The sequence below is a fragment of the Podarcis bocagei genome, assembly GCF_964188305.1.
Source record: "Podarcis bocagei genome assembly, chromosome: 3".
NCBI classification, from domain to species: Eukaryota; Metazoa; Chordata; class Lepidosauria; order Squamata; family Lacertidae; genus Podarcis; species Podarcis bocagei.
In genome coordinates this window covers 59,780,832-59,793,575 of record NC_138127.1, presented here as the reverse complement: position 1 = coordinate 59,793,575, position 12,744 = coordinate 59,780,832, and the positions used below count along the sequence as shown (strand labels likewise).

Sequence of the window (12,744 nt, the reverse complement as noted above, 5' to 3'; positions counted from 1 at the left end):
GAATAAATAGGGAAATGCTGAAGTCGCCCTTTGGGGTGCCTCAGGGTCAATTTTTATGGTAGCCCAAATCTCAGTTGTACGGGTGTATGTATATATCTCAATTTTAACTCATGAGCTATTGCTGCAATCTGCTCTGATTGTATATTTTATCTTTATGAATGCTGTTTTTATTGTGTTATGCGAGCTGGTCTTTGACGGTATCCCTACCACCATCCCTAAGCTAGGGCCCCAATCCAAATGAGGACCCCTATGCTGGTGTCAGGGACTGGACTGCAGAGGAATGGTGGAGGCCGCCCTCCACCCCACCCCTGTAGCCCAACAGCTGGCTATTGGGGAGAGAGAAATCATGCACTGCAAGTGACACCATTAAGAACATGTGCAGCTTGGCCTTTAGTCTCCAATGGCAGAGCTCAGTGCTCTGGAATTCCCTCCACTCAGACAAGGGAGCCTCTAGAAATAAAGACACTGGACCCATAAATCACATTTCTATTAAACATACCAGCATTTTTTGTTATATCCAGTGCTATTTTACTAGGGGAAAAGGTGCCGGATCTCACCATGAGCGCCTCCCTTGTTCTCTTATAATGGCAATGACTCCCACATGAGAGGTGCCAGAACTGAGTTCCAGTGAGTTTCAGCTGAAAAAAAAGCCCTGGTTAAATTGTAATTTGAGGAGTTGGATCCAAATGAGTGAATACGTGCACCTTGGTTTCCTTGACTTCATTTTGTCATTTATTATTTTACTTATTGTATTTATACATTGTTCTTCCCTCTAAAGGAGCCCAAGACACGATGTAATAAAAATAGCACGATTTACAACACACCACAAGCACAGCTGGATTCAAAACAGGTTTATCTCCTTAAAGTTCAGGTGAACAAATGTCAAGGAATGGCTAGATGAGGAAGAGTGGTGGGAGCCGCCCACCCAAGAGCCCCCCAGGGAGGACACAAAAGACAACGACTTAGATCCCGGATCCTGGTGGTGGAACACTAAAGATCAGTCTGCAGACGGGACTAGCTGGGAGGTGCTAGAAGCAGGGAGTTTGAGCGATCAAGGGGGGTCAGAAGGAGAGCCTTCCAGGACAGGCTTAGAGGCTGAGAGTCACAGTGTGAGTGCAGACTCAGACAGAGAAGAATCAGAGGCTACACAGCATCAGGACAGTCCCAGTCCGCTGGTTCTCCTGCAAGTTGCTGAGCAACAGACCAGGCAGACTCCTCGCTCACCCCCTTGACGCAGCCTTCGTCTGCTTGTGAGGGATCCAGAGTGAAAGGCTAGAGGGGGAAGGGTGGAGCTAGTGGTCAGTTTCAGCAACATCTCAGCTGGATTAAGATGAACCAGAGGACTCTACTGTGTTGTTATTTTCTATGGATAAAAAGTTAATTGCATTCCGCGTCTCCCATGTATGTGCCTGTCCTGTGGTTGACCTGGCTTGCTTGACAGCTCCTTGACAGCAAATATGTTTTCAGTAGGCATGCTTGATCATGGGTCGAGGTACAACCTAATATCCAAAATCAACAAAAGTTCTATGGTAATTCCGCTGCATTGTACACCGTCATGGGTATATAGTTGTGCCTGTAAATGCAGTTTACTTTGGAGGTTTTTACACAAATTGCCAGCACTGGAGAGGAGAGGCAATCCCATTCAGAAGCCAAGTGTGGACTGCTTGAATTCATTAAACATACACCAGGCTTTCTCAACCTCGGCCCTCCAGATGTTTTGAGACTACAATTCCCAGCATCCCTGACCACTGGTCCTGCTAGCTAGGGATCATGGGAGTTGTAGGACAAAAACATCTGGAGGGCCGAGGAAGCCTGACATATACTATGTTGTGGGTCTGAGCTGCCTTAAACCCTCTCCCTGCACTCCCGCCCTCATATGTGGCAACTTGCATTTGTTAAAACAACTTTGATCCATTTTAATGGGATTTTGTTTCCTTTGCAAATTGCGGGTGTGGCTCTCCCAATTTGGGTCAGTGAACAGTGAAAGGAAGGGATGCGGGTGGCGCTGTGGGTTAAACCACAGAGCCTAGGACTTGCCAATCAGAAGGCAGGCGGTTCGAATCCCCACGACGGGGTGAGCTCCCGTTGCTCGGCCCCAGCTCCTGCCAACCTAGCAGTTCAAAAGCACATCAAAGTGCAAGTAGATAAATAGGGACTTGCAGTGACAATTTGTGTAATTAAAAAAAACACCACATCAAACAAATCTGTACTTACTGCACAGTATTGACATCTAGTTTGCCCCTCAGTGAGCTTTTATTTGAGATACTGGGTCATTTAATTTGTTTGCCAGTTCTAGAATGACCAAATCAAACATGTTTGATCTTTGCACCTGTTGCATCACTGTTAAACGGTTTGGAAGATTAATGGATCTGTGAGCATATAATAAATGATTAAATAGCTCTTCAGAAGAGGAAAGTACACATTATGGGCCAATGCCTATAATAAAACCTTGACAACGGATTCTATATATCAAAATGAAAGCACACTCATAGGCCTTTAAATACCCCTATGTTCTAAGAGATAAGAGCACCATAGTTTCTCTTGCCTGTTCCTGCCCCCAGTTCTGTCATCCATCAAGTCTCCAACTTGCTGCAATTGACCAGGACTCCAAGTATACCATACAGCACAGGGATACCATGGAGGTGTGGAAAAAAGTAAGACCCAGGTAGGGATGCTTGAATCTGTCAGTTTCCATTTCTTTCAGTTTCCAGTCTTCAAATCAAGTCATTTCAGTACATAATTATTACTTTTTAAAATTCCTCTTAAAAATTAATCAGCAGTTTTGTGTGCATCTATCCAAACATACACATTTTTGTATGCACACATATTTGCAAGCAATTTCCCCTAATATAATGCATTTCCATTTGATATTTTAACCAATCTCTTCATGTTTATGCACACTTCCCCCCAACAGACAGCTTTGTGCTTTGGCTATATGTTTTTGGGAGACTGAATTTTTTAATAGGTAATGTGGATCCTAAAAACATACACCTCAAGGGTCAAAAGCCAGGGTAAAGAGTTGCATCTGCAGCATTCTCTGAAAGCTGTCTAATGAAGATGCCAGACGCATGCCTGGAGAGATTTTCCTCAAGGGCACCTCAACATTCCTTGTGAGTTTCACCAGCAGAAGGTCTAGCAGCAGAAACATTTTAAAATGTTTCATCTGTAAAGTGCTTGGCACGAAAACAAAACAAAACCCTTGGTCCTATTTGACTGAAATTTTGATGCCCTGCCTTCAATCCCTGCAGATTTCATACAGTTATGTTCAGAACTGTAAACACTATAGGCTCCCTGGGACTTTGCCAGAGCCATAGCTAGATGATCTTGCACCCCTGGCAGAACCTTCAAGATTGAGCCCCCCAGCCCCTAACCACGGACAAATTAGTTCTTCTTTCTGTGTCTCCTCCAACCCCCCTCTATTTAAAACCCGTTTTTATGAGGCAATAATCAATATTTTTATTTATAGACATATTTATGGCCATATTTTAAAGCCGATTCTGGGGGGAGGCCTCGCCTGCACCCCCACTGGGGGCCTTCCTCACCACCCCCTAGCTACGGCCCTGGACTTTGCCATTCAAATCACTGGAAAACACAAGCAAATCTTCATTCATTCATGAAATGACCTTACAAAGCAGGAATGAAACAAAACAACATATGATCACAAAGTAACAAAATATAGTTTACACATTACACTTAAAAGGGTACACCTCACATGTACAAGTGTTTGTGTGAAAGAGTGCACACTTCTTGACTTGTACAGTGGTGCCTCGCAAGACGAAATTAATTCGTTCCGCGAGTTTTGTCGTCTTGCGATTTTTTTCGTCTTGCGAAGCACGGTGTCGGGAAAGTTTTGGAAAAGCTTCAAAAATCACCAAAGTCTTTAAAAACCTCAAAAAAGGCTACCACACCACGTTCTATGAGTTGCTCCTCGAAGTCAAGTCGCAACTGTATTAACGGTGTTAAGAAAAAGGAAACAAACTTGCAAGACATTTCCGTCTTGCGAAGCAAGCCCATAGGGAAAATCGTCTTGCGAAGCAGCTCAAAAAACAAAAAACCCTTTCGTCTAGCGAGTTTTTCGTCTTGCGAGGCATTCGTCTTGCGGGGCACCACTGTATAGCAGTGTTACAAAAGCAGTGGCAAGAGTCCATGGGGTCCCAGGCGCACACATGGGGTCTGTTGCCCTTTGGAGAATAGAAGACACGGTGGAGACTGTCATGCTTTAAGAAATATGGTTTATTCACCTATTTACCTCTTCAGTCTGCATGGAGAAAGTCCAGATCTTACAGCATAGTCATTCCAAGAGGCAGCAGCATAAGCTGCCTGCAGCCAGCGCACTCCAAAGACGGATCTCAGCCCTTTCTTCCTCATTCTTTCTCCCAACAACCCTTGCTCAAAAACTCTCTCTCCTGTCCCCTCAAACACACCCCATCACCTTGGTAACAGCTCACTCCCCAGGCTAAAGGATTCCTCTCCCCAATGGTCCATCAACACCTTTTTATCATGTTAGCAGGTTTGTTTGCTTAAGCCAGCTCAGGAATTCCTTTGCAGCTTGCATTCTCCTTTCATTTCACAAATAACCAAAATCCAGCATTTATTAACTTCCAGGGTTTATCCTAAATCTATAACAATATGTTCACAAAGTAACAAAAGACAGTTCACACATTACACTGAAAAAGGTACAGCCTCACATATACAAATGTTTGTGTGAAAGAGTGCACACTTCTTGATTTGTATAGCTGAACTATTGTGTACACAGGTGCAAAGAGTGGACACTGCTGAATGCAACTTGTAAATGCCTCTATACAAATAGATGGGAGTTGCACATCTCTACTAGATACAGACATAACATTTTGAGCTTTGGCACTCCCCTCATTATGCTCAGTTTAAACAAGCTTAGCTCTAGGATTGGCTCTGGGTCAAGACTTCAAGCCTTGCAGTACACCCCATATTTTAACTTTCTTCCCAATTCTGTTCCACCCAAGCGCTCTTCAAAAGTTGCATCCATTTTTTGGTTGTGCTCTTCACTGAAATGATTCTTCCAGTCACTAACGCCTCCTGAACAGAGTAGAATATCATTAATAATGATATCCTCAAGCAATACGTTTTGATCAATTGACAACTTCTCCCGCAATTCCAGAATCAGGGTGCTCTAATAACATTTTCCCCCTATCCACTGGTGTGCTATTGCTTTCAAAAACCAAATCTGCTCACTGGTGTGTCTTCCTCAAAGAAAGGGAAGAGAAGACTGGGCAATACTCTGAACTAAAGAGAAAATATCTTCTGAGAAAGCCCAGATGGGGCTAGACTGATGATCTAATCTGAGCCCTCATCTGCACTATACATTGAATGCAATGTTAAACAGGCATGGCTCCCCTCAAATAATTCTTGAACTGTAGTTTGTTAAGGCTCATGAGAGTTGTTGGGAGACCCCTACTCCCCTCACAGAGTTTCAAATCCCAGAGTTTCCTGAAAAGAGAGGTTGAACATTAAACCACTCTGAGCCCTATAGCACTGTGAGGTGAACAGGCTCTCCTAACAATTTCCAGTGCCCTTTACAAACCACAGCTCCCATAATTTTTTGGGGAAGCCATGGCGGTGTAAAGTGGTATAATAATGGCTTAAATATGTGTTGCAGATGGAGCCTCAATAAATGACTACCACTTCTAATGTCACAATGAGGCCACCAAGCCATTCTGTTCCTTGGAACAGGAGATGTGCTCTTAGTGATGTTTCCAGAGTCCACACTTCCTTAGTTTCACATATGAAACTCATCAACCAACCTTTCATCACCAACTTGCCTTCAACATAAGGGGAATGTTATAGTCCTCAAAATTCTTCTCCAGCTTAGATTTTAAGCTGAGTCGGAGAACTTCTCCCTCTTTCCCACCCTTTTTCTTATCAGACTGCCACAGCAGTTCCAATGTTGACAGGGAGAAAGGCCTCCTCTCCCTGACCCATCTATTTCCCTCCTGCTCTGTCTTAGACTGAAATGCAGCCATATCAACAATCCAGGCACCCAGAGCCCCTGGACATGCAATTATTTGGTTGCAGCTATTTTTAAACTCTAACAGAACATTAACATTGTCTTTCAAGTTTACCTTTGCGGAAAAGAATTTCACCAAATGTGCCATGGGTTTTTCCAGCGTTTTCCTTCATAGCTTTGAAACTGCTTCTGTCCACAACCCCTTGAATCTTGTCATCAGTTAGTTGCAAGTCAAAGAATTCACTTATCCGTTTCACTCCCAAAGGTCTATTCTGAAGTAAGGAAAGTAAAATATGCAACGTTAAGTATTAATTGTTTCTGGAGGAATTGTCAAAAATGCAATCATTGTGGGGTCTACAATGTATAAGCATGGAGGGTACAGTTCTGCGGTTTCTTGGAAGACTTTGCCAGGAACCATAGGATGTAGGAACTACCAAGGCACTTTGTGGAAGGAGGGATAGAAGGAAAGAAGGGCCAATAGCTCAACAGCAGAGAATCTGTCCCAAGTTCAATCCTGGGAATTACCAGATAGGGCTGAGAAATGCTCCTTGGCTGAAACCCTGGACAGGCACTGTCAGTCAGCATTTTTAGGGTGGGGTGACTGGTGTGGTCACACTGGGTGCCATGCTGCAAGGGGCACCACAACAATGGGGTAGAATGATTGGATTAAAAAAGTGCTGCAGAATGAAGTGTGAGAAGCGGGGGCACCAAATTTTAGTATCACGCAGGGTGCCGCTGGAATTTGAGAGCCCAAAGTCTGCCACTGAACAATCATCCGACACAATATAAGGCAGCTTGCTGTGATTCTAAGGCCTTTACTGGTCATTCGATCACATATCACTCAAAGATTATAATTACTTTATGCTAGATACATCTCTACAAAGAAAGACGCATACATTTTGATGTAATACAAGTGTTTCGACTGGTTCTTGTACAGTGGAACCTTGGGAAACATACTACCCTCCTTATGAAGGCTTCGGGTAACAAGCCTCGCTAACCCGGAAGTAGGTGCTTCTGGTAGCGAACTTTGCCCCGGGATGCAAGCGGAAGTGCCGCGGCGGTGGCACAACAGCAGTGGGAGGCCCCATTAATGAAAGCGCACCTCATGTTAAGAATGGTTTCAGGTTAAGAACGGACCTCCAGAATGGATTAAGTTCGTAATCAGAAGTACCACTGTATTCCAATTGAGGTGACCATTAGGCATCGTTGTCTTGACTATTTATAGCCGCATGGCCAGGATTCAGCAATGCCCATTGCCAAAAGTGCAGGGCATCCTCCACACAGCAAAGCACTTACCTCCTTCAGCTCCTCATACGTGATTGGCATGACATTTGCGTCATCAGCGTGCTTATTCCATTCAAAAACAAAGTCAAAATAAGAGCCCCAGACCACTGCAAGGAAAGATAGAAATACAAGGCTGGTTAGCTGAGGATCAAAACATTCCTGTGCATTCTGAATATAATGAGGCTTTGCTAGTCAGGTGTAGATGTTATATCATTAAAGGTAAAGGTACCCCTGAACGTTAGGTCCAGTCGCGGATGACTCAGGGGTTGCACGCTCATCTCACTCTATAGGCCGTGGGAGCCGGCATTTGTCTGCAGACATAGCTCCATACACAGAGGAAAGTGCACCCCTTTTTGCCATCTGAGGTAAAAAGGGAATGTGTTGCCTTGCTATCCTGCCCCTGCGCCACCCTGGGAAGCCAAAAAGGCAATGCCCCCAACAGTGGCAGAGAAGACACTGGTTACAAAATCTCACTTGAAATCAATGCCACTTCTCCAGAGGCACTGGGGTGAGTGGGGTACCTGGTGCTGCCACCTCTTTGGCTTCTATTTCACCCTGTCTCATGGGGGGGCGGAGTCAGCCCTGTCCATACACCTTTTTTCTTCTATTTACCTCTGCCCAGAGAAAGCATGCAATTTGAAACCATGGGCAAACAAGGTTTTCCCCCTAGATGCTCCTTAATATATGTGAAGAATCTGGAGGCCTGGCATTTCCTAAGCAAGGGCCGTGAGAGAGAGATGGCCTCTTACCCTGGTGTAGAAGGAGGAGCATCATTTAGATCAACCTGTATATCTGGCCCTCAGTACCTTTCAAACACCACACTTTTCCACAGCCACACGCCTTTCTCCTCAAGCTATACACCCCGCTTGGTCCTGCTTCACACCCTCCTTGAATGTCATTGTCTGACTGGAATATGTACACCAGCTCTGCCCACACATTATACTTGCCTGGATAGAGAACAAAGGGGTATGTTTGTATAGCGATCAGTTTACTGTACAAAGGTAGAATTTACATTTCTAACTCTGGCCTCTGGTCTCTCCAAACACTGGCTTGTGACCCCTGTAAGGCTGACCTTGAGATAAAAAAGATTCCCAGCCTCTACTTTCTGAACTTCTGGAATTAAAGACAATGACCGGTGGCTGTAATGGGCATGGGGTCAAACGAAGTATGAATCATATCCCTGTTTCTTTCCTTTAAAAAAATACTGTGACATAATGAGCATGACTAATATCCCAAAGGTGCAGTAGCAGAGTATTACATACCCTCCAACATTTCTCCGATGAAAATGGGGATGTCCCATTCCACAATGATAATTTTACTATTTCTACCCCAAACGTCTTACTGACTAGCCCCAGCCACTCTGGGCGGCTTCCAACATATATAAAAACATAATTAAACATTCAACATTTTTAAAAAGCTTCCCTATACAGGATTGCCTTCAGATGGCTCGTGGGTCAGATAATTCCATACCCTTCAACATTTCTCCAATGAAAATAGGGACATCCTAAAGAAAATGGGACATTCCGAGATAAAATCAGAAACCGGGACAGCTTCTCTAAATCAGAAATGTTCCTGGAAAATAGAGACACTTGGAGAGTCTGATATTGATAGAAAACATTCCTTTTCAACCAGGCCTTCCTTGGGCTGATTAACATCTTATACCCCTTTTAAATGTGTCTGTGGGAAGTGGTGGTGGGGAGGGAGGTTTATAATGTTTATTGGTTTGTGTTTTTGTTCTTGTTTTTATCATGTATTTTGTGTTTTTAGCATGTATTTTTATGTTGTGAACTGCCCTGAAATCTACAGATGATGGGTGATATACAAATTTAATAATAATAATAATAATAATAATAATAATAATAATAATCACCACATATAATAATCACTATATACAAAGCAAGCAAGAACACAGACAATAAGAGGAAGAAGTGGTAACACACCAATATGAATCAAGGCATCCATATTCATATTTCCTGAGGGGGCATTGACGGTGAATGGCGGTCATCTAAGTTCAAAGCATAATAAATAAACCCCAACCCAACGACGCAAAGGTGTTCTGGATTTTGTGGGCCAAATTTGGCCTGCCAAGTCTTTCTTTTTCACCTCTGAGGCCATTTTAGTCAAGCCATGCCCTGTTGACTTAAGGGCAGCTAAAGGTGAGGTTTAGCCAAAAGGTACTTTGCATTTCCAAGTCCCACAACAACCGATTGTAACATCAGATGGCTGAGTAGGTGTCCCGCTCACTTGCCCAACCTGGTCCACAGGGTGTTGTGGGCCAGGTTTAGCAACCAGGTTGTGGTCCAGGTTGTGGACCAGAGTTGTCCCACTAGGCCAAAAAGTTCCCTTACCCCAGGACTTAATTGATCAAACTGTGATACTGATCCAAATTAATGCAGTCATTCTGATGGGCCTACAGTGCTTTTCTTTGCATAGTTATCTACCGATAAATCTCAATGCATTCAGTTGGGAAATGAGGGAACATACTTTGTCCATTCATAAAAGCTGTAAAGAAGTCATCCCAGGTATTGTAAGAGGGAAGAGGAGATAACCGATTGGCAAAATGGTAAAACGAGGTGGCCACATCTTTTGGATTTCTAATGAGCAGCAGTATCTATAAGTAAAAAACAATATTTATAATGTTTACAAAGCTGATTTTAACAAAACTGTTGTAATAAAAATATTATTTGCTTGCTTATTTGTTGACATATGCGTGCTGCCCCATAACTCTCACAAGAAATATTGTTGCTTACAGTACATAATACAAAGGAGAAGGAGGAGACGTAATGTAAATACAAAATAAATAAAGCCATAAATAAAAATCTACATGTATACAACAAAAGCAAGCCTCATTCAAAATTAGAAATAAACACTTAAAAAACAAAGGCCCAGGTTACCTAAGTTATTAAATGAAGTCCTGGGTGAATGGAAAGGTTTTCACCTAGCACTGAAAAGGTCAACAAGTTGGTGCCAAGTGAGGCTCCTTGCAAAGCAACAACAGCAGACCAAAACTGGCTGTCACAAGAACACTGCATAACATGCCACTGAAACTCTAAAATGGACAATGAGCCACTAGAGAGCTTAGTAAATCTAGGGTTGTCATATTTCAAAAAGTGAATCTGCGGACAGAAAAATTTGCAAAATCAAAGAAACTGGACGTTTCCCCCAGACATTTTGCCAATTTCCATGCAGACGCTGCTTGCTGCTGCAGTGTTCCAGATATGTCCGTGAATTTCCTGATTTACTAAATAAAAAAATCCCTTCCAGTAGCACCTTAGAGACCAACCAAGTTTGTTATTGGTATGAGCTTTCATGTGCATGCACACTTCTTCAGTATCTGAAGAAGTGTGCATGCACACGAAAGCTCATACCAATAACAAATTTAGTTGGCCTCTAAGGTGCTACTGGAAGGATTTTTTTTATTTTGTTTCGACTATGGCAGACCAACATGGCTACCTACCTGTAACTGATTTACTAAATCAGTCCAAGTTCTCCACACCATGAAGACTCACTCACCTTGGCTTTTTTCTTGAAGACCGATGCAGGAAGATTTTGAGGAGTGAGGTGGGTAAATATGACTCTTCGAGAGGGTAAACCTGCCATTCTCTTTGGTAAATTGTATGGGGCAGAGAGACAGTAAATAAAGTTTAGCATTTCAAACAGAAAGTTAAACAGAGATTTGAAAATAGAGAAGATGATCAAGAAAAGTAATTTAAGGACATTTGGAATAGCTTTTCTCAACAGCTGTGTGAAGAAAAGGGTTGAAAATGGTACAGAGTATAGTTGCAAATGGTTCAGCATCTTTCTGGAATGAAAGAACATCTTTCTAGATTGATATATAAAGTTCATCCCCTGATACAATGCCATCTTTATCATGTTATACATACAATACAAGCTGTCACTAATAAAAGAGAATTCACTGGAATAAATCAGAGTCCCTTTCCTGCAGTCCTAGTAAACACATTTTTATCCACCTGGTACTTCTCTGGATCTCCAACTTCAAGATAAGGAAATTCTCCCAGTTCTTCATTATTCAGGTTACTTGTGTCTTCATTATTTGTAGATGTTAGTACTAAATCTGTTAGGATCTGACCAACCCAGTTTGTACCTGAAAAGTGGAGAGAGGGAATATGACGTTTTTACCTCACAGCTACAATGATTAAACAGTTATCAGTGCTAATGTACAAGGGAACTTTTTCTTTTTATGAAAAGTACATAAATATAATGAATGAATTAATAAAATAATTGTAAAAATGGAAACAGTACACATATCACACATGTCTTATTACCACCTCTCAAAATAAACTTTTATCATTTTGACACCAGGCAAAGACTTTAACAACAAAACCCCTGGTGGCATGGATGGGTGTGCACTGCAGATGCAGTAGTGGATATTGTGGTTGTGATTTCCTATGGTTATGATTTTTTTTTCTTTTTTTAAAAAAAAAACCTGCCATGGCTGTGGCAATATCAGATTAGTATTGTCACACTAAAGGAGTGAGGTTCAGTGGCCCTTTATGCATGAAATCTCCTCATCTACTATTAGTCCTGATCGAAGAAAAGTATAGATATATTGCAGGTACCAGCGTAAGTAGGGGAAGAGCAAGGTGGGTTTTTGGGGGGGAGGGGGACATTTTAATCCTGAAAATGTTGTTGAAGAAGAAGCTAAACCACCCCTTGCCAGCACTGCAGTCTAGTTGCCCCCTCCCTCATGGTTACTATTAATTGATTCCTAATCACAAATCATTTGTCCTGATAGCTGTGACATATTTTGGCCCTGATCTCTCTGACATATCAGGGATGGGTTCTTGGACATTTCATTTTAACAGTGTGAGCTATGCCCCCTCCCACCCCTCTCAAACCACCATTCAGAATTATTCTGAACATGACATCTGTTTATAGCAAACAAATGATATTTACCAGACTTCGGGTATCCTGCTAGGAACACGTCATCACTCCTTGCTTCAAAGGACTCGAGAGCTTTGAAGGTCTCAAGGCTGCAAACAGTACTTGGAAACAAAAGTCCCTTGTAAGAAAACACTAGCTCTTCGGGTGCCATCGTTTCAGCATCAGCCATTGCCTTATCTACTAAGGCAATAAACTTCTTCCTGTGTGTGGTCATTTTCTCCTCTTACTTGCCCACAAGTCACTGTGAGTGGAAAGCACTGTGGAGAGGCTGAAAGCCAAAGCCTTCCTTTTAGTAAGATCTGTGAGGAGAGAGAATCGGATGAAGAACCCTTGCTCTGTCACACAGCTGTATATAGGGATGTGGCTCTATACAAAGAACTTCCAGTCAGAGTAATTGAAAGTAATCTCATAAACCATTGTGTTGGATTAGGCTCAAAAGGGGTTGGGGGGAATTGAAGAACTGAATACCATTGGGGTTTTTTAGCCAAAAGACCTATCTGATTTCAAAATGTCACACTTTCAAAAATAAGGTGCCATGGAATTACCCCCTGGTACACTTGCATAATACATAA

At 42.6% G+C, this 12,744-nt stretch overlaps 1 protein-coding gene across 1 annotated transcript; it reads right to left on the bottom strand.

The window, feature by feature from the left end:
* Window positions 1-4,232: 4,232 nt before the first annotated feature.
* On the bottom strand, window positions 4,233-12,498 carry LOC308583891 (sulfotransferase 6B1-like). Its single transcript, XM_081188279.1, has 7 exons — window positions 12,185-12,498; window positions 11,239-11,372; window positions 10,781-10,870; window positions 9,752-9,878; window positions 7,280-7,374; window positions 6,099-6,255; window positions 4,233-5,055 (listed from the first exon to the last, which is right to left on the bottom strand). The coding sequence occupies exons 1-7, from the start codon at window positions 12,384-12,386 to the stop codon at window positions 4,925-4,927; spliced, it is 936 nt and encodes a 311-aa protein (XP_081044405.1). The 5' UTR covers window positions 12,387-12,498; the 3' UTR covers window positions 4,233-4,924.
* Window positions 12,499-12,744: the final 246 nt, after the last annotated feature.

Coding starts and splice junctions, on each gene's coding strand:
- LOC308583891 (XM_081188279.1), bottom strand. CDS start 12,386: ATGACCACACACAGGAAGAAGTTTATTGCCTTAGTAGATAAGGCAATG. Junction 10,871..11,238: donor GAGATCCAGAGAAGTACCAG/GTGGATAAAAAT, acceptor AATTTACCAAAG/AGAATGGCAGGTTTACCCTC. Junction 7,375..9,751: donor AGCTTTTATGAATGGACAAA/GTATGTTCCCTC, acceptor CTTTCCTTGCAG/TGGTCTGGGGCTCTTATTTT.